The sequence below is a fragment of the Musca autumnalis genome, unplaced genomic scaffold (assembly GCF_047663935.1).
Source record: "Musca autumnalis isolate F117 unplaced genomic scaffold, ASM4766393v1 scaffold_4, whole genome shotgun sequence".
Lineage (NCBI taxonomy): Eukaryota > Metazoa > Arthropoda > Insecta > Diptera > Muscidae > Musca > Musca autumnalis.
Genome location: NW_027411977.1, coordinates 9,047,942 through 9,071,064, shown reverse-complemented (window position 1 = coordinate 9,071,064; position 23,123 = coordinate 9,047,942). Strand labels below are relative to the sequence as shown.

Sequence of the window (23,123 nt, the reverse complement as noted above, 5' to 3'; positions counted from 1 at the left end):
AGTTTTTCTTGTCTGGTGTGTTCAACAGAAAAGTTCTATTAGTTTAGGGCTACAATATTGCTAAAGACAGCAAGGCCAAATTCCTATTCGTTTTTGAGATAAAGGCTTGAGTAATGCAAAAAAGTGCAGTTTTTGTAGTTTAGATGAGGCCATAAAATCCGAACTGGATCTGACAGGACAAAACCCAACTAGGATTTTTGTAGTCTAAATGTGTACTTTCAAAAAATCCATACTAGAAGTTGTTTGCATTTTCAATGTTGCATAGTGTAATCAGACTACTAATCAGGCATGTCACAGATTCCGATCGGAATGGTTTCAATTCCGTAATTTCATTTCGATCGTTTTTGTTTTAGCTTCTTCCGATTTCAATCGATTTTTTGTGAATTTCGAAAATCGTATTTTTTAGTATAAATAGGGTAACATTAGAGAAATCAATAAAAAAAAAACATATGATTAGAAAACATTGTAGAAGTGGGAATTGTGAAAATATTCTGTTTAAAGAAAGTTTGTTTGGGCAAAAAGAAAGTTAATTTTTCTTGAAATTTCAATTTTTCTATTGTTTCTGTAATCGAGGCGCACTGTAATTAATCGGGAATGTTCTTCTGGCATACACCTCTGCCCCTCACGTGTATCGAACACACCTAAAGCTGTTCTGCAAAACACTTTACACCTAGTAGGGGTGTATTCCTCACACTGTTGTAATTTTGATGGCGAGAGCCGAGTGAATCCTTATTTTTTAAAGGAACAAAGCGTACATACCCACATTCCTTGATGCGCCAACACAGACTGATATTTTTTCATTGTTATTGATAGAGTTTGAAAGCTCTAATAAAGCTTTCCAAAGTTCTTTCGTGAAATATGAAAGCTCTTTTCACGTGAAATACAGAAACGCAATTGCTTTCACAGGTGAAGTGCATATGTAATGTGAAATGGATGCACGGTGAATTCCAGAACATGCCCGAATTTAACATTAAAAATACCTTGCTTGAGTTCCTTCTTCTTTTGTTTTCTTTTATCTTTGCTTAAATTTATAATTCTCATGAACAAATTATGTGGCAATAATTGGTTTCGTTAATTCAGAAATAATGGAAATTTTGTGAATTTAAAAAAAAAATATATGTGATTTTGTTAATAGAACAATATTTGTATAATTGTTTTAGTGTTTTTAGAGTGTTTTAAAGTGACATGTTTCCAAAAAATGCAATTCCAATTGCAAAAATAAAAGTGGTTTCATTCAAAAAAATGTTTCATTTTTCGGTTTCTGAAGAAGCTAAATACGGAATCTATTCCACTTTCAATCGAAATTCGTTTCTGTGACACGCCTGAGTATTCGTTTTTTGCTCCTCTCTGTGAATTCATAATAGAGCGGGATAGTGAAAGTCAGTAACCTCCCACAAGTAAACGTTTCTGATAATCATCATCAATAATAATGATAATCATTTTTTGCGAAGTTTATATATCTCTACATAAAAGTCGCGAACGTACCCAAAAAAAACCCACGTTTTACAAATTATTCGCTTTGGTTTAACTTCAATTGGTTTTATTTAATAAAAGGAACCCGAATTTTATTCGCGTCGACAGTGATGGATCTGTTAATGGCATTTTAATATTCATTATTTCTGAGGGGTTACTATCTATTTCGATGCGTAAGGAAATTAAATGCGTCTCCAGTGCCTTTTCGTATCTCCATTCGCAATTTTTTTTTTTCATTTTCATTTCTGGCATCAGCGCAAACTGTAATACAAAAGCGTATGTCAAAATCGTGAGTTAACGCAAATATCTTGTGCTAACAAAATATCAAACGCCACAGGTAATCGTTTTTAGGATGACCCCAACACAATTGTGTCGACAGTCATATGAAAATTCTCCAGGTAGAATGAAGCAGACACCAGTCATGCAATACTTTACTATTTTCCTACAATTTGCCATAACCTCCAGTTTGTACAACAGTCAAAAGTGAATATATTCAGCCCAATTATAAATGTTAGCTCCCCGTGAGTTTTCTCACTTTTCCCTTTAAATTGAAACGGCAGAAAGGCAGAAATCACCGGGAGTTCACATTCATAATCACCCTGATTGTGTGTCCTAAGAAGATCAAATCTTGCTGTAGCATTGTGTTCTCTAAAGAAAAAAGGGGAACTTGACTTGTTACAATAATAAATAAAAATATTGTTAAAAAACCATATAAAATTTTAGTTAGACATAACGACGACCATATGCTCTTAAACAAATGAAATTAAACAAAATGTTAACAATAAAAAAACCGAAAATATAATTATTATACATAATGGAGTATGAACATAAGATGTCATTTGTATATTTTGTATTTAAAAATAAAGTAAACTACCAACGGAAATTATAAATGAAGAACGAAATTATTAATAAATTACACTATATTAGCAATTATGAAAAAAAAACATTTTATAAGTTTTTATTTTACATTCATTTTTTTGTATAAGTTATAAATGTTAATAATGAGCAAAAGAAAGAGAAACAATAAATGAAATACAAAGTATGAATAGAAAAAAAGTATTAAGCTGTTTTTAGTTATTCATTTTTATACGGAATGAATATATTGTTTTAACATTGAGAATGACATAACAAATTTTTTAAAACAAATGCAATTAAATTACCAGGAAACAAATCCGTATACATACAAACATGTATTACAAATAAATATTTATTGTAAAGAACAAATAAGAAACAAAGTGAATATAAACGAGGAAACGTAACAAACGTTAAACTATGACATCAACTGAAAAAAGGAACTAACCATGATATTTCCAAAAACACGTCAACCAAGCAACAAGAATAAAATAAGAGATATATCATTTGAAGAATATTGCAATAGTAACAAATTATTAATAATAAACACTCCAAACAAAATGTCATCACATTTAAATGTTAAAAAAAAGAAACGAAACAAAACGAGTATAGTAAATATAACAAATTATTAAATAAAAAATATATGATAATATAACAAAAAAATGTGTAATAAATAAATTGAAAATGTTGTGAATGAAAATAAAGAAAAAATATATACATAAAATATATAAAAGTAAATATGCAAAATTTTGTATTTTGGTATAGAATAAGGTAAGTATATTATATTATGTTAATTGACTGAACCTAATTCAAACAGATATGTGTATAAATTTTATGCAGCAACATAACTTCTTCGTCGGAAGTCAATATTTTTAATTTTTTTATTGTCTAAGGGTCATTATTATATGTGTTCTTTTACTATCTGATGGGTTTGAAAACGCAAAATAAACCAACCAATTTGGAGGCATTAAAAATATAATTTTTACATTGAAAGTTAATGCCAAGAAGCTCCTCCTTGAAATTCAATCATCACTTTTAACTTTAAGTTAGGCGGAACGCTCTAAATCTGTTCGGTAAATCCAAAATATAACAAAAGAAGACTTGTAATAATGGGTGTAAGTCTGGATTATGTCCCCCCCCAATGGCTTAACTTCATTATTACAGAGAGTAATTTATTTATTTTTTTGTAAAAAGTTATAATAATAATGACATGCATTATTTATTTAGAATCTTAATAATTTAAAGACATGTAATTTTTAGCCAAAATTAGCTTTGAAAAAAAATTTAAATTTCTTCGAATTTCTTAAAGACATGCGATTTTTTGCAAAAATTGGCTGTGAAAAAATATCTTGCGTTTTTCAATCATGCATTTCAATAGATGGCGCTATCCGGTCAGGTTTGTCAGTGTTGCCAATCGTTTAAACGTTTCCTTATAATGTTAGAGCATACTTTCAGCCGTAAATGGCAATACCAATAACGCTGGCAACTCTGGCAAAAATGTCCGGATAGCGCCATCTATTGAAATACATGATTCAAAAACGCAAGATATTTTTTCGCAGTCAATTTTTGCTAAAATTCGCATGTGTCTTTAAGAAATTTAATTTTAAAATTTCCTGAATATTTAAGCAACTTTTAGTTGACACAATTGTTTCAAAAGTTGTTTATCATTAAATCATACAATAAAGTCCCTCATTTTCTCAAAAGAAACCAACATTTTCATTTATATTCAATTTATTTACAAAACATAAAATTATATAAACATATAACTATTAACGGTTAAGAAATAATTACAAAAAAAAAACAAAAAACATACTCTTAAAAACTATTGAGCATTATACAAGTGTATAGAATATAGAATTTACATTTCTCTTCGTAAAAAATAAAAATAAAAAACGTAAAAATGTATTTCTAAAATAAAAGAAAAAACTACTTGGCTAAAACAGACAACAATTATTGTAGTAGTATGCGAATTTTGTTGTAATGTTAGTAAAGTTGCGGTAGTGACGAAATGTTTCTGTTGTAACATCCTTTTTCATCCGTTTTGAAATTTTGCAGTGAGTAGTAATGTTTTGTTTATTTGCTTATCAGTGATTATTAGCACACAAAAGTGATGGCATGGCGGTTGTAGTTGATTTGTATGTATGTATATATAGCACAAAGTTTGAAAAATACTCCATTTGAACATAGTCTAGAAATTGTAACCATTAGCAGCGTTATTTTTATTTGGTATCAGCCATTTGTTATTCAGGTTGAGCCTCTTCAAGATTCATAAACACATTGCGCATATGTTCCAAATCTGGCGGTGCAGTATCGGGATTTCGTATCCATATATTGTAGGCTCGTTTATCTGTAAGTGTAAGCGGTTTAAAACATTTGGGATTCAGGGCTTCTTCACCGGATATTTTTGAATTGTAGCGCGCATAGAGGAATACACGATAACGCCAATTGTCAAATGTCTGAAAGTAGAAAAACAGTAAATAATTAATAGACATATGTTACAGAGATAATGATATAGTAAAACAGAACAACAGGTGTATTATAAATTCCTTTGAAATCTTAAACGCCGTTTGCATCAGAGCTTTTTGTTAACATTCTTTATGGGGATTTATTTTGACGTATGTGCAATGATTGATGAATTGACGTTTGAAACCCAATGGGTTTATTTATTATATCCGGTTATATGCAAACGCACAATTAAGGCGTCGATTATGGATAGCAACCCAACTCCAGTTGCATTGCTCACAGCAAATTTATACCCTAGACCGACGGCAGCGTTAATTTGCATTAACTGCCTTAATTCAAATTAATTCGTGCATTATCCACATTCTTAATGCACAAAATCGAGCTGCATTTAAAAGGCATTTAGGTATTTCAATATGGCAATGCCGTAGAAGAGAGCCCATATTCATATGGAGGAGAGAGCATATTCATGCTCTGAGACACAAGGAAAACAAAAAATACATTGCAAACAACAACAAAACAGCAATCAGCTGTTTCGTAAATGCAGAAACTGTCGTCTGTCAGGCCAAAATTAAATACAGTTATTAATGCAAATTAACGCTGCCGTCTGTCTAGGGTATTAGTAAAAGAATTTTCTACTTCCGCATTAAAATTTATACTTTTTTACAATTAAATTAATAACTTAAGGTTCAAAGCACTGATATTAGGTCTGTCTGGTTACCCTAAAATGTGTAACAACTTGTACCAATTGTTGCTGGAAGTCGTCTGTTAACACAAAAAACCAACAAAAGAGAGCGATTCGAGAGAGACATTTTGACAGTTCTTTCACTGAGAGTTTGCAAATTCTTGCTGGACAAATTTCTTCTAGCTAGCACTAGAAATTCTTCTTCTTCCTGAAAACAGTCAATCATCTGTTTTTTTTTTTTTTATTTATGTTAGTGAAAATTAAAAACTATTTTATTGTGGAAATAACATAGTCTAATTGCATTGTTTATGGAAAACGAATTTGTAAAGTGGAAAAATACTTTTTTGTTTAATTTTCTTTTTTATTTTTAATAAAATACAACGTGTTTGCTTCCTTTATTGGCGGACAAATTGTTCTGTTTTGTCAAGCCAGCTGATTGCTTTCTGGTTTTTGCTAGGAAGGTGTCTGTTTACTTTTTACAATTTTCTAGCAAAAGAGAATAAAAACCCCTAACTCTCTGAGAAAGTTCTTGCTGGACAAGTTACCAGACAGACTCATTGATTGAATTTTACACAAATTTCCGAATTTTTTCTCATTTCAATTGCATGATTTTCTCTTCTGGCAACGCAACTACAGTTGAGTTGCTATCCATAATCGACCCCTAAAACTTTTACATATTGCTTTTCATATACACTTTACACATACATACATAAACCACAGAGTAAAAACATTTATTTACCTATAAATAATCCTTTAACAGATCGAGAGAAATCAGAAATCCTTTTAGTGCAATTTTTGTCTTTTTCGGAGTCGACTCCGGAGTCGGAGTCGGCCAATTTTTACCTCGACTCTAAAGCCCTGCTTGCAAGTACTTCTCATTTCACTTTTACTGAACAAGTTTGTTATCGAACGCGTTTAACGAGCGTTTTGGCCATTATATCAGGAAGTATGGATTCACACTATTACCTTCGTTATAGAGCTCGTAAGGATAACCTGCAGTTTGGACCAAAAAATTATCGAGTGCTTCAGACAGGCATAAACCGACTCCAAATTGTGTGAAACGGATTTCGTCCAAACATACTTGAGGCACATTTTAGTTTAGTTCGAAGGCTGAGGGCATAACCACGTATTTAATTGAATTTTTGTTCTCCATAAGATAAATCGTCTAATAGTCATCACCAGCGTTCATCGATAAATCATATTCCGAGTATTTTGAAGAATTTAGACAACTATAAATTTCTCACGCATAAAATTTGTTACCTACACATCATAGGTCCTATTTTCAACTCGTTTAGACCATACAGAAACTGGCAGGTTTAATCATCATCTTCCAAAATGTATCAAAATATATAAAAATATACATATTTCAAGGGTTAGACTAGAAAACTTGTCTGAACATTTATCAACATACATATGTAGGTCGTTTTGGAAAACATATAGAACTCTGAATATTATCTGTAACGTGTTAGTTTGCTGAATAATTATTAAAACAAGTAAAAAAGTATCAGTCGGCTTTGCCGATATGGGTTAAACTACATTTGGACAAAATATTACGAGATCTTTTGATCCCCTTGGACCAAATCGGCATGTCCGTTTAAGAGATATAAACTTCTGTGGGGGAGGTACTCGAAGCAGTGGACCGATATGGATCACCTTCGAACATAAACCAAGTTTGGACAAAATATTTCGAAAGCCAAACTTTGCATCGAATCGGCTGATCTGTTCGAAATTTTACCGTGCGCTCCAGCTTCTGATGTCGTAGGGGTTTTACAGCTTTCGGGTCATTTCTCAGGAACTATAGACTTGCCCCTGAAAAAGCTTGTGCCGTCATAATGGGGGCAACGAATACAAACTGCTACAACATAAATCAAAGGGATTTTCAGTTGACATATATAGTCCATATCCGAACTTAATCTATGTCTCTTAGAAATATTACAGTGTGCACAGTACGGAACAACTCGGTTACTACCTTCGAGAGATACCGTGCACACCATTTTATCGAAAAGCTTAGAACTTTTGTGAGAGAGGTACCGGAAGGAGTGGACCGATTTTCTCAGGAAATATGGACTTGCCCCAGATGAAACATGTACCGTCGTATAGATGACAGTGAATACAAGTTGTTACAACAAAAATCAAAGCGATTCGAGAGAAGGCCCTAAACTGAACTTTTTCGAAATTTTGTGTGGGATGGAGTGGACCGATTGAGTGCATTTCACGATGTGCAAAGTATGGACCAAATCGGTTACTCCCTTTAAGAGTTATCGTGCGAACATTTTCGAACTTTTGTGGGGGAGGTACCGGAAATAGTGGACAAATATAACCCATCTTCGAACTTAAACTCAGTTTGGACAAAATATTTCGAAACCCAAATTTTGAAAACGGATTTCGTCCAAACATACTTGGGGTCTAAAACCATTATTTCGATGAGGCACATTTTGCCCGTATGAAAGTGTATATACCCTCGTTAGCATAAATGCTGAGGGTATACAAATTATAATTATTATTAAAATTGTGTTGTGAGTGGAATCCACAAGGAAGTCTTCAAAAGGGGCGTAAATATCCATTGAATGAGGTAATGATTAATTATAAAAATAATAGAAGCTCTCTCTAAACATTTTTATTTGTAAGCGGCTATCATTCATGTTTACGTTGTTATGGCGCAATAATGTCTATTCTTCTTTTACCAGAAATGACAAAAGCATATATGCATTCTACATCTTACATACACACATATTTCCCTAAAACTGAATTTTAAGAAATGGTTAACTTAAATCAAGCCATTCTGAATCGGGGTGCACTCATCGAAATGAGAGAAATCTACCTTGTCCCTTCGGTGATGTTGTGGAAACCTATGTATGTATATGCAACTTAAACTATTACCCTAGTTTCCTCCTTCTCTCTTTATTTTTTCCCCAGAGTTGTAATTAAAAATACACAAAACCAACCTGTTTCCATTCGGCAACATGTTTTACTGCTCCTTGAGGTACTGAGTTTAGTATGTCGGCCAACTTAATCCAATAACGATTCAATACGGGATCATTGCGTCTATGTTCATTAATGATTGAATGCTGTTCCAAGAAGTTGACATAGACTTCTTTTTGCTTTTTGGACATGCGTTCTTTACGCTCTACAGGAATAAAGGCGAACATTGAACAAGTTAAGCTAATTTTCTGAAATGATTCCAACAAAACTTACGTCTCAAACTGTTTGATGTAGTCGTTTCATGCAATAAAGATTCTATATGTGGCTGGTGCTGTTGTTGTTGCTGATGTTGATGTTGTTGTTGTAAATGCTGTTGTTGTTGTAGAAAATATTCATGCATGCGTTCTAAATGCAATTCCTGTTCCTGTAATTCCCTTTCCATATAAGTGCTCTCTTCATCGGTATCGGGATTATTGTGCAATTTTAAAGCCGATGTTGATGAGCTTAAGGCCAAAGCTGCAGCCGCCGCCGCTGCTGCTGCAGCCTGTTGTTGGCTTGCCACTGAGCTACTCTCAACTGATGCTTGTGATGGTGGCGGAGGTTGATGGTGATGTTGTGACTGTTGTTGTTCTTGTGTGTGTACTGCAGGTGGTGGAGATGATACTTCATCATAGTCTATTTTGGGCTCTATTTCAAAATGTTCGGTGGCAGAACTGTCCATATTATTGGTCGGCAGTAAATTCACATTTGAAATGCGTAATTTCAAGGGTGGCTCTTCATCGTTATCCGGTGAATGTTGTGAATTGGAAGCACTACTGAAAGGATGAGCTGTTGTTGGATGCTGTTGTTGATGGTGGTGATGATGGCTGTTGTGTTCTGGTCCACTGGCAGTGTTGTGTTGGTTTTTCGAAGGTTCATGTAAATCTAAAGCTTGTTTTTGTGTTGAACCACAACGGCAGGAAAAACAATTTGATATAAGAGTGTGATAGTTGTCTTTACAGGGATCAAAAACTGCAAAGAAGATTAGAGAATACAAAAATGTAATTGATTAAATTCATGTGTATTTTTGAAAAAGGGTTATAGAGGGAGGTAGAGATTTTATATTGATATTTATTGTAAAAGCGAATATAAAAATTGCTTTCAGCTTTCAAATTTATGGATTCACAATTTGTTTCAATTTAAACTTTTTTCCCCTTTTATCCCCATATGTAATGGAAAATACAAATCAATCTAAAGGTCACGTGACATTTAACTTCCACTTTGATATACAACTCCTGCTTAAAATCAGAAGAATATTGTCCTATGCTGCGAGAGGGTGATCAGGATGTCATGCCTGATTGGACATCAACAAGAAGATAAAATATACTCCGAATCAAAATGTTCACAACACATTAAATTTTAGTTTTGAATAGATTTTGTGGTCTCTTTGTTTTTTATTGCACTTTGGCATAAACACAGTGGTTTATTTTTCTTATGGAATAATGATATAATTGTTTATAAAAATATGTCATTTGTAAATTAAGAAGAGAAATTTATAATAAAATAATTTAAATTTTAAAACATATTTTTAGTATATGTCTGGTGTGTTATGGCGCCTTAAAAGCGCCTCTGACTAAAGACAACTTTGAGTTCTCTCTAGTATTTTCGCCAGCAAGAGGAAGACATTTGCAAATGTCGTAGTCAGTAATCGTAATCGGCTTGGGATTCGTCTAATGATGAAAACATTTCCATTTTTTCGAAATCTTGAGGTGCGGTACTCTTATGACTAGTCCACATGGCATAGGCTCGTTGATCGGTGGGTGTAAGTGGTTTATAATTTTTGGGATTTTGGGCAGCGGCTCCATCTAATTTACTATTGTAACGGGTGTACATGAAAACGCGATATCGCCAGGCATCAAATGTCTGAAAGTGTTCAAAAATTAAACCATATGATAAGATTTTTCTTTATAGTCAATGTTATAAAAGGATAAAAACCTGTTTCCATTCTTCAACATTCTTCACTGCGCCCTGTGGAACACTATTCAATAAATTAGCTAATTTATTCCATAATGGCTCCAGTAAAACATCATTACGTCGTTGGGTTAGCATACAGGGATTTTCTTCGAAAAATTTTACATATAACTCTTTTTGGTCCTTTGACATACGTTCACCTCTTCCTGAAAATAATGGAGACAAATGAGAAAAAATTGAAATCTATTTCAAATTTCAAAACTTACGTCTAAACCTATTCATCATAACGGGGGAATATTGTGATTGATGCGAAGGTTGTGTTAAGTTATGTTGAACATTTGCTACACCTTGTACGGATGTCTGTGAGGAGGGACCTTGACCTAATGGTGATGATTGGTTACTCAATGGCGAATTGTTTTGGCTTGCCAATATTGAATGATGATTTCCATAGTTTCCGCCAAAATGTTGTACCAATTGTTGTTGATGTAATTGTTGCTGGTGATGTTGCTGCTCATGTTGTTGCTGTTGATGATGTTGTTGTTGTTGCTGCTGCAACTGATGTTGTTGCATAACATGTTCAGGTCGATCGTATCTCAAGTCTCTTGATTCCATCATATCGGTATCATCCTGTTCAGATTTGGGCACAACCATAGGACCTATCGCTTGTGTAATTGTATCCGAATTATTTTGATTATAAACCTGAGATACTCTTATTTTATGTTCGGTTTCAAGATTGCTAGTGTTATCACTTTGATTGTCAATAACGTCGAGAGGTGAACGAGATCTTGACATTAGTCCCATATTAGTCGATACATTCATTCCACCACCACCACCTCCAACATACAATTGTGATGCTAATTGGGAGCCTGGTGGCAAAGGTGAATCCAAATTTGATGATGATTCACTTGATTTTTGTGGCAAAGTCACACATGTTTGTTTTTGAGAACAGGATGGCTCATAGTTAAGATGTTGTTCCTTCAGCATGTTGGTCTCATCGTTACCTGCAAGAAAAAGCATTTTAAAATGCTGCGTTTTAATAGACAATATCAACTTTTAGACTTACAAGCAATAAGTTAACGGGACGTAGGACGCAGAATTTATGGACAATTTTTTCTCTTTGTCGCGAACACTTAATGTAATAGATTTAAAATGAATATTAACATATATTTATGAAGTTACAAACATTTACTATTAAAAAAACAGTAGTTTAAAAAATATTCCAACTCATTAAACAAATTTCATGGAAAATGAATCTTAAAACATTAATGGCCTGTTTTCCTAAGACGATTCGAATTAAAATTCGTTTGAAGTACTACCAAACTTCTGTTGTTGTAGAAAAATTGTCATTGATTGAAAATAAAAATAAATCAAATATTTATCAAAAAACAGAAGTTTGGTAGCATTTTGAACGAATTTGTATTCCAATCGTCTTAGTGAAACAGATCATACAGAAATACATATACTGTATCATTAGAATATGTAAATATATTTCAAATCCACAATGAAATGTATTTAGATATAATATAATAAGACAATAAAAGGCAATGATGCATTGTACATTCCCATCGCATGTATAAATAAAACATTACAGAACGTACTACTGGACATCTAAACACTTGGCATCCTACATATCAAATATCCAATGCTTTTAGATTTTAAAGAATATTGAGGCTCTGTACGGAAATGAGAAAGTTTAGACAAATGAAGGAGGTCGAATTGGGTTTGTTTACTCTCCCAAATACATGTATATGTATTTGAGTGCCAATATGCATATGTAATTTTATAGACTACACCGTCATATGAAAACGTGCAAAAAATCTTGTAATATATCTTAAAAAGTTTTATCGAGTAATGTTGATCTTTCTGGATTGAGTCACTTGACTAGGTAAACTCAAAATTGAATTTTAAATAAGTGTAAACCTTACTTAATAGCTCTAACGCAGTACTTAATACATACATATTTCCAATTTTTTTTCTTTTTCTAAAAATATGCCCCTCAGTTTATACCACATCCAGCTAAAATTATTTGAAGTGGTCCTATGTATGAAGCATATCTGACAGTATTTCAGTCCACCATTGTACAATGAACAACAGATTCCGCCTATTTTAGTTTCGTGAGGATAGATTCTTTCGAACTTCTTCATGAACTTGAGTTTGCTAGGGATATAGAAAATCTCGTTGACTTGATGTTAATTCATCATCAGAATTCATATTTATAATTTATCTTTATACCAGCTAGAGATGTAGGTGCCAAGGCATCCACATCTAAACCTGCTAGGCTTTGAAGTTGTTCTATGTGAAGTAGTGATTGTATAGCATTTTTTGAAGCAGTCGGATTGCATTTTTCATTACTCTGCATGGACTGCTTCAAAAAATGCTATGCAATCACTACTTCACATAGAACAACTTCAAAGAATTGTTGCTGGGATACTCTGACTCATCTCTATCTGAGAATACTCTCAGAAAGTGTTGTCTCTTCATGTCTGAGAATCCCGAAAAATTAAAAAATCCGCTTCAATTTGCACTTCGATAGAGTAAAATGTGATCAGGTGCAGAATAATTTCTTACTCTTACGAAGGTAAAGATGACTCGGGATGTTCTCTAACCCCGGCGATTTTCTCACTCTCTATCTCTAATAAAGGATCGGAGTAATCCCCCAAAGTAAATTACCGCTATGCGAAAATTTGAAACGGTAATGCAATGGTGAGCCTAGCAGGTTTAGATGTGGATGCCTTGGCACCTACATCTCTAGCTGGTATAAATAGAGATGGTATTTACCGGGTATTTACCCGGTAAATACCTAAACGGTGGGTAAATACCGGGTAAATACCCATTTGTGGGTATTTATTTGGGTATTTACTATATTGAATCGCCAATACAACATCTTACACCCAATTCTTGGGTATAGGTTGTGAAATCGTTTCAAAATGGACAGTTTTACAATACTTTAAACAAGTGGGTAAATACTTGGGTAAATACCCGAGTATTAACCCAAATGTTGGGTAAAAACTTTTTAACTGTCGAACCACTCCACCACCACCTCAAAACTTTCTTATGTCAATAGTAATAAAGGTATTAAAAATGGAGTCCCTGGGCCCATATTTTGATATAGCCCCCATATAGCCGTACCTCCCGATTTAAGGTATTTTTCATCTATTAGACACATTTTACAACCAAATTGGCTGTAATTTGGCACAGTGAGTCCTCAATGAGTATAAAACATCCTTGCAAACACGCTTTCTTATAGCCCCCATATATGGGTACCCCGATTTCGAATATTTACCCAAATATTGGGTAAAAACTCATTATCTGCCGAACCACTTGACATATGCTGACAAAATTTGGCTCAAAACTTTGTTATGTCAATAGTATTAAAGGTATTGAAAATGGAGTCCCTGGGTCCATGTTTTGGTATAGCCCCCATATAGCCGTACCTCCCGATTTAAGGTATTTTTCATCCATTAGCCACATTTTATAACCAAATTGGCTGTAATTTGGCACAGTGAGTCCTCAATAAGTACAAAATGTCCTTGCAAACATTTGTCAATATAGGTCAACGTTTTCTTATAGTCCCCATATAAGGGTACCCCGATTTCGAGTATTTACCCAAACGTGGGTAAAAACACTTTATCTGCCGAACCACTTGACATATGCTGACAAAATTTGGCTCAAAACTTTCTTATGTCAATAGTATTAAAGGTATTGAAAATGGAGTCCCTGGGTCCATGTTTTGGTATAGCGCCCATATAGCCGTACCCCCCGATTTAAGGTATTTTTCATCCATTAGTCACATTTTATAACCAAATAGGCTGTAATTTGGCACAGTGAGTCCTCAATGAGTAGTAAATGTCCTTGCAAACATTTGTCAACGTAGGTCTACGTTTTCTTATAGCCCCCATATAAGGGTACCCCGATTTCGAGTATTTACCCAAATATTTGGTAAAAACTCTTTATCTGCCGAAACACTTGACATTGGCTGACAAAATTTGGCTCAAAACTTTCTTATGTCAGTAGCATTAAAGGTATTAAAAATAGTTTGGTATAGCCCCCATATAGCCGTACCTCCCGATTTAAGGTATTTTTCACCTATTGGACACATTTTACAACCAAATTGGCTGTAATTTGGCACAGTGAGTCCTCAATGAGTAGTAAATGTCCTTGCAAACATTTGTCAACGTAGGTCTACGTTTTCTTATAGCCCCCATATAAGGGTACCCCGATTTCGAGTATTTACCCAAAAGTGGGTAAAAACTCTTTTACAGTCGAACGACTTGACTTTGGCTGACAAAATTTTGCTCAAAACTTTATTATATTAATAGTATTAAAGGTATTGAAAATGGAGTCCCTGGGTCCACGTTTTGATATAGCCGTACCTCCCGATTCAGAAACCCATATTGGGGCTACAAGAAAACGTGGACCTACATCGAAAAAATTTTTGCAAGGATATTTTATGTATATTGGGAACTCACTGTACCAAATTACAGTCAGTATGATTGTAAAATGTGGCTAATAGGTAAAAAGTACCTTAAATCGGGAGGTACGGCTATATGGGGGCCATATCAAAACATGGACCCAGGGACTCAATTTTCAATACCTTTAATACTATTAATATAATAAAGTTTTGAGCCAAATTTTGTCAGCCAAAGTCAAGTGGTTCGACAGTTAAAGAGTTTTTACCCACTTTTGGGTAAATACTCGAAATCGGGGTACCCTTATATGGGGGCTATAAGAAAACGTGGACCTACGTTGACAAATGTTTGCAAGGATATTTTATACTCATTGAGGACTCACTGTGCCAAATTACAGCCAATTTGGTTATAAAATGTGGCTAATGGATGAAAAATACCTTAAATCGGGAGGTACGACTATATGGGGGCTATGCCAAAACATGGACCCAGGGACTCTATTTTCAATAAATTTATTACTATTGACATAAGAAAGTTTAGAGCCAAATTTTGTCAGCATATTAGAGTTGGGCAATATAGTTCCTCGAGCGGATCGATCTTTCTAGTTCCTTTTGCCAAAAGGAACTAGTTCCTTAATATAGTTCCATAGTTCCAAATAGTTCCGAGAGCGATATAGTTCAATGCATCTTTCTCGTTCCACGCTCTTTTTATTTCCTTCATTCCAAATAGTTCCGGGACCGTTATAGTTCAATGCATCTTTCTCGTTCCTCGTTCTTTTTATTTCCTTCATTCCAAATAGTTCCGAGAATGAAGTAGTTTAACGCATCTTTCTCTTTCTTTTTGTTTTAAATTTTTGGTGGATGAATTGACATAAAAATAAAAAATTTGCAGCAATGTAACGAGGATGTAATTTACATTTATTTAACAATGTGGCCGCATCTGAATGATGAAGGAACCAAACGTGAAAGATCGAAGAAAAAAATGAATGAATGAAAATGATCGAAGAAATGAAATGAAACGAATTATATGCACGGCTGGAACTATGAACTAAAGGAACTATATAAATGAACGAGCCGGATATAGTTCCAATAGTTCCTTGTCCGGAATAGTTCCTTGGAACTAGTTCGTTCCGGAACTACACAACTCTACAGCATATGTCAAGTCGTTCGGCAGATAAAGAGTTTTTACCCACGTTTGGGTAAATACTCGAAATCGGGGTACCCTTATATGGGGGCTATAAGAAAACGTTGACCTATGATGCCTAATGGATGATGAAAGTGCCTAATGGATGAAAAATACCTTAAATCGGGAGGTATGGCTATATGGGGGCAATACCAAAACATGGACCCAGGGACTCCATTTTCAATACCTTTAATACTGTTGACATAAGAAAGTTTTGAGCCAAAATTTGTCAGCATATGTCAAGTGGTTCGGCAGAGTTATTACCCAATATTTGGGTAAATACTCGGGTATTTACCCACTTGTTTAAAGTATTGTAAAACTATCCATTTTGAAACGATTATACAACCTAAACCCAGAAATAGGGTTTAAGATGTTGTATTGGCGATTCAATATAGTAAATACCCAAATAAATACCCACAAATGGGTATTTACCCGGTATTTACCCAATTTACCGGGTATTTACCCATTGTCCATCTCTAGGTATAAAGATAAATTATAAATATGAATTCTGATGATGAATTAACATCAAGTCAACGAGATTTTCTATATCCCTAGCAAACTCAAGTTCATGGAGAAGTTCGAAAGAATCTATCCTCACGAAACTAAAATAGGCGGAATCTGTTGCTCATTGTACAATGGTGGACTGAAATACTGTCAGATATGCTCCGAAACCGAACGAAAACTAACATGGCGAGTAATTGTCAAAAGGATATGCTGCAAAAACTAAGAAGCGAGAACCCTCGCTTAAGGCCACAACATCATAAAACTGAGCAACATGTTCCTCCTTCCAAAGTTCTAAACGCTTCGCAAATAAGACAATGGAATATCTCCGAAAATTTAAAACCCATAAACAGAAAGGAAGCTAAGTGAGGGGACGGTCTAAGAAGCAAGAATCTTCGCTTAAGGTCACAACATCATAAGATTGTCCAATGTGTTCGTCCTTCCAACGTTCTAAAGGCTTCACAAATAAGACAATGGAATATCTCCCAAAATTCATACAATCAACGATCTCTTCATTTTCAGATGGTAAATGTCTGCTGCCTGAGGGAAAAATAACTTTTGTGGTCCATGGTCAGAAACGTAAAAAAAACCCTTAAACAGGCTGGCTTAGGAGGAACGTTTGAGTGAAAATCGTTACCATTGCTACTCCCGTTGGACAGATTAGTGGCCGTCATTGATTTCCAGCCGCAGCGCATGTTTCTACTAACATAACCAATAGGCCAATTCTGTAACTGTTAACACTTAAAAAAAAAATGAGTAAAATTGTTGAAAAGGTAATGTGGGTACATTTTTAGTATTAAATACCCTCCTCATATAAGTTATAATGTAGGCTAAAAAGTTTGTTTTAGGAAATTAATAATAAAATAGTTTGTAGACAGTTTAATATATTTATGCAAGTACAGTAATCCAGCCTCAGTAAATAAGAAGCCTCACCGGTTGGCTTTCTTGTTCCGCTTCATTTCTGACAATAAAAATAAAAGAATAAAGAAAAAAGGAAGGGCCGCGTAGTAGTTCGAAATTGGTTCTCTTATTATTCTTATTATGATGCGATGCAAAAAAGCCAGCTAGCGAGGCTTCTTATGTACCGAGCCTTTTAGGGCCAATCATTACGAATAAAAATGTAGGTACAACAACCTCAAATATAACAATTTCAATAGAATTAGCAAACACAATAAGCATGAATTACTAAAACAGTTAAATGGAAAATTATTTCACAATTTAAACAAACTTACCCTGACCAATTTCTATAACGAAGTTGGTTAAGTCATGTCGTTGGGCTAAATACTGTAATAACAGCTCATCGGGTATATTGAAACCAATCTTTTTGTTGCGAAATTCAAAATTATAAATTCCAAAAGCCGCTCGAACTGTAAATGTAAACAACACATAAATTAGTAAAATATAAAAATCTTTGGAAGAAAGGGGGATGGAGGGCTGTTCATAATAAAATATAATAAATTAAAAATCCATTATCATTTGTTTTCGCATTGTTTGTGACGACGGTGGTTGATGGTTTGTGTTATTATTGTTCATGGCGCGCAATATAGCAGACAGAAAGCTCTACAAGTAATTAATATAGAAGCATAATAATAAAAAGTTAAAAATAGAAGCATATTCTCTCTTCTTCCAACACAAAAACACACACAAGAATCATGCCCATGCTCTTCTCGTCAATGAATAGCGAGGTAGCACAATTTTCCCATTGACTTGCTCAACGAATGAAAACAAAACAAAGGTTCGGAATAAACACCGAACGTATAGTAATTGAACATGTATTTGGCAAAGATTGCCATGTGTATGTTTTTTGCAGAGGGTTTAGGTATTTTTAATGGTTTTGTGGTTAATACATTTAAAAGTACACAGTACTTTGGAATCAAATGCGGCAAAACCATCATGATGCAACAAACAGAGTTTTATGCTAAGTTTACATTTACGAAATCCACTCGATTTCAACTGTCAATTCCATAGCTCAAACGTCAAATGAAATCTCATCTGGATTTCATTTGACGTTTAACCTATGGATTTGACAGTTGAAATCGAGTGGATTTCGTAAATGCAAACCAAGCATTATATTAATGCCGGATTTAAAACAAATCCACTCAATACGAGGATTTATTTTTGTATGGTACATCTGGTAGAATATGACCAGATTTCGCAAATAAATCCTGATAATGCGCTAAATCCGGCCAATGAACTCATAATTAAATGGCCCATAATTTAGGAAACCCAATTGCTGAAAATTAAATTGGACATTGTACAATAGCTGGACTCTAGTAACGCAGAATGGAATGGGGCTGTACAGCTATTTATAACACAAGTTCTGGAAGACTAGACGACTTCACTTTATTTCACGTGTTTTGGTATTACGTCTAGAGTTGAGCTGGCATACATAATCGTTAGACCAACTGTATTTAATAGTCACCGTCAGTAAACCGCCGAATTGATCACTAGACATCAGATTTTTGCATATTTTTGAAAATTTAAACAATTGTAAACTGGTTAGATGACTGACGTACTTGATGTTTACCAACAAGAAGTAAAAGCTATGTATATTATTTATCCTGTATTCCATACTATAGACGCCATAGAGATCGTATCATACGTGAATGAGCGTACGCTAATTGCCTTCTTTCAAGCGGCACTACAAAATAAAACTAGTCCTGACAGTCACAATCAAAAGTTTTCATATTACCCGATTATGCCACAGCTATCTGTGACAAATTGAGAATTAGAAAAAATGTGATCAAGTTCATAACCGACTACACTTAAGGAAACTTTTACCAATTCTTCTAAAACTAATTCAGAATCAAAATGGTCATTGGCATAGAAGGATGTTGTAGAATATCATATAAAAGAAAAAACAAAACAAAATACGATTATAACAAAATATAATCGTATAAGGAAGACAACTGTTTTTGACAGCCAGGAACCATTGTGCGATAGATTAAAACATGAAATTTCGGGGGAAAGTTTCTTTGTGCTGATCTGTTGCAGTAACGGAATTTTTTTAAATCTTCTTTGTGACTCTTCAAGTCTAATTTCGAGTTTATAACTGCGTTCACTATATCTAAATCATCATGTTTTTGCTTGCTTTGGAAATTACATTGCACAGTATTAGCGTTTCATGTCCTTACTGAAAATTGTGCCCTACGCCATCCACGTTAACAAGGAATATAACCTTTGTTCAGACTTCTAGACTTCTTAGTTTAGCAATAAATTTGGACTAATGAGCGGTAATGGTGCATACAATATTGGTGTCTCGCAATGACATTCTATTGTATTTATATCGGCCACTTTTTTAAATTTCTACGCATTTTAAAAGTCCAATAGCATTTTTCACAATAGATTTTTTAGTTTGTATATTATAATTATCCTCGTTTGCAAGAGGCAATAACTATATCATTATATATAGCTAAGTAGTTCTCAAATTTGATCTTTTCATAATGATAATTATATGTTTTAGACATAGGAAAATTTACAAATTTGAAAAGGGCCAACGAATTAGGATTCCGTGAATGTTCTAGTGAAATTTGTGATCTAATGAATTGGATCAAATGCCTAACAGGTTACAAGGAACAATTTGAATTAAGTTGCTATAAGGTTGTTGTGATTGACATAAAAACAGGTGGTGAATGTTGATATCTAGTGCAACAATATAAATTTTTGCCACAATGTCATTTGCGATATTAAACAATATTTTTAATGTATTCGTAATAATACGAGCTTTTTGGTGTTGGTGCATCTGCATTTATAACGGGTGGATCATTAGTAAATACAGGATTCAACACGAAAACATAAGCATTGACATGTTGCCATCTATGTAATACCCCGGTTACACTTAACTGGATTAACCCAGTGGGTTTGGATTTCAAATGTCAATTCCATAGCGCAAACGTAAAATAAATCCTCTCGAAGTGGGTTAACCCTGCAAAAAACTCTAGTGTAACCGTACTATAATAGCAAAATAAAGATTGGTTACGTTCACATCTGAAACTTAAATCCACTAGATTTGATATACCAAGCAGAGTCACTCATTTATTTAAACAAATATTGGTAATTTTCATAATCCCTTGGCGGAGTAATAAATTCCACAATACATGGCAAACCTGATGGCAAAAATACAAAACTACCATAGAACAGACACAACATTCATCCGAAGTAGACAACAAAAAATTTTAATTGCACTGAATACACACTTGAATTTTCTAAAATTGTGATAGATGAGGCAAGGAGGCGCCGCTAACGGTGGAACATACTACATTGTTTTATGTGTACGCTAAAAGGAATTTGTTTCTATTAATTAATTAGCCATTGGGAAAGAAGAAGGCCAGGCCGTAGAATATGTTTTTTTTATTTCACTCAAACACTCACCGACATTCTTCAAATCCCAAATACTTAAATCTCGATTCTCCTCAGGCACTCCAATCATCAATAATTTTTTTGTGTCTCGGAACTGAAATGGAATGATAATTCCCGAACGAAGTACCATTTTGTTGGGGAGAACAAATTTCACTTAATTATATTTCGCCTGCTTGTAATTATTGGACACAAAACACAATTTGTTACTTTTCGTTATTTGCGCTCTTTTTATTAAATTATTTTTCATTTCCAACGCGTTTAATGCAATTTATTTCTGCTTTTCTATTATTTTTATGTCGATGAGGACGTTTTCTTGCGTTTCACACCTTCATTCGGGCTTTTAGCTTGTCAAAATGAAAAAATTCTTCTAATCTTTAATTTTTTTATTTCTTTCATTTATCGTACGCATACATTTCCCACTTTTATTTTATTTCATTTCACATTCTCTCTTACTCTCCCTCTCAACTCACACACACATATGAAAAAGACGTAAGAGAATAAGGAATACGTCGAATAAGAGGGAAATCAGAGAAAAACATTGAATGTTTGTTTACGAATACGATTGGAATGTGTAATCCAATAAAAACAAAGGATAACAACACATAACACAAAAACAGTTCCGTAGCAAAAATTACCATTTCAAATAGCTCGTCCGCTCTAGGGGTTTTTTCACTTAAAAGGGGGCTTAGGTTACTAATCTCTATTATTCCACCTCTATTATTTAAATAAATTTTAATTTCGTTCTGCCTTTATCTTAAAGTTTTATTTTTTGCTTGGAGATGGGATGGGAAATGGTTTTTATGTGTCATAATCGATGACCGATGACTCTTATCGATACTATTTAGTAATGTAAGTTGGCAACGCAACTATTGTGAGTTTAATAAGGTAGACGCCTCAGCTTCGAAATTTTTAATTATTTTTGGTAAAGATCGAAAATGGTAAAATGTTACTACGATAACTATGTTGCTTTTCAAAATAGTCAGGCTTATAGTACGGTTACATTAGAGTTTTTTGCCGGGTTAACCCACTGCATGAGGATTTATTTGACGTTTGCGCTATGGAATTGACATTTGCAACCCAAACCTCTGGGTTAATCCGGTTAAGTGTAATAGTACGTTTATATGCTGTTTATATTAGAGCTTTTTGCAGGGTTAACCTTCTTTATGAGGATTTGTTTGAAATATAAGCAATGCAATTGACATTTAAAACCCAGTCGGTTTGTTAAATCCGGTTATATATAAAGGGGGTATTAGGCCATGTTTATATTATAGCCTTTTGCAGGGTTAACCTTCTTAATGAGGATTTAATTGACGTATACGCAAAGGAATTGACATTTGAAACCCAGTGGGTTTGTTAAATCCGGTTATATATAAACGTACTATTAGACTTATAAATCCACTTGATTTCAAATGTCAATTCCATAGTATATAGTCAAATAAATCGTAGTTCTAAATCCACTGGATTTTATTTTACGTATATTGTATGGGATTGACAGTTTAAATCATAGTATAACAGACGTTTTACCGAGGTTTTAATCCCATAGTCGTTGTTTTACAGCCTGAGGCGAGATCCGAAACTATAGTCTTCCCTACCTTACCTCTTGGTAAACGTCGCCAAATTTTCCCACTAATAAATTTAAGTTGTTTTAATAAAATATTAAAACAACGACTATGGGATAAGCCTGACAATTTTGAAAAGCGAAATAATAACAATTTTTCCTTTATGAAATCGAAAGCAAATAGTAAAAACAGACCATATCTGTGCAACATTCACAGGTAGAAAATTTGACATCTCATATGACATTCATAGATAGTGTAAACACCCCTTTATAGGTGATGGCATTGACAATTGGTCTGTTCCAGAACTGCAAGAATCTACTAATTATACCCTCAGCCTTTAGGCTATGAAGGGTATATACACTTTCATACGGGCAAAATGTGCCTCATCGAAATAATGGTTTTAGACCCCAAGTATGTTTGGACGAAATGTGTTTCAGACAATTTGGAGTCGATTGAGCAATGTCCGTCCGTCTGTCTGTCTGTCTGGCTGGCTGGAGCGCACGATAACTCTCGAACGGATGAACCGATTCGGTTCAAATTTTGGCTTTCGTAATATTTTACCCAAACTTAGTTTAAGTTCGAAGATGGGCTATATCGGTCCACTCCTTCCGGTACCTCCCCCACAAAAGTTCGAAAATGTTCGGAAAATTTGTGCGCACGATAACTCTTGAAGGGAGTAACCGATTTGGTCCATACTTTGCCCATCGTGGAGCGTGTACCAGACTTAGATAAGGTTTTAATATGGACTCAATCGGTCCACTCCTTGGGGTACCT

At 34.1% G+C, this 23,123-nt stretch overlaps 1 protein-coding gene across 6 annotated transcripts; it reads right to left on the bottom strand.

Annotated features, from left to right (window-relative positions):
- Window positions 1-4,038: 4,038 nt before the first annotated feature.
- LOC141401074 (uncharacterized) lies at window positions 4,039-21,597 on the bottom strand. Of its 6 annotated transcripts, XR_012412266.1 has the most exons (7): window positions 20,803-21,159; window positions 17,664-17,798; window positions 10,609-11,343; window positions 10,367-10,548; window positions 8,666-10,294; window positions 8,416-8,597; window positions 4,039-4,781 (listed from the first exon to the last, which is right to left on the bottom strand). XR_012412266.1 is itself a non-coding variant. In XM_073980900.1 (6 exons), exons 2-6 carry the CDS (start codon window positions 20,918-20,920, stop codon window positions 4,566-4,568), a joined length of 1,389 nt encoding a protein of 462 aa, XP_073837001.1. In that variant the 5' UTR covers window positions 20,921-21,209; window positions 21,426-21,506; the 3' UTR covers window positions 4,039-4,565. The 6 variants fall into 6 exon arrangements, 3 of the variants coding, with proteins under 3 accessions (XP_073837001.1, XP_073837002.1, XP_073837003.1); XM_073980900.1 differs by lacking the exons at window positions 10,367-10,548; window positions 10,609-11,343 and adding an exon at window positions 21,426-21,506 and having other exon boundaries at window positions 8,666-9,403; window positions 20,803-21,209; XR_012412267.1 differs by lacking the exons at window positions 4,039-4,781; window positions 8,416-8,597 and adding an exon at window positions 11,406-11,471 and having other exon boundaries at window positions 9,789-10,294; window positions 20,803-21,144.
- Between the last annotated feature and the right edge of the window lie 1,526 nt (window positions 21,598-23,123).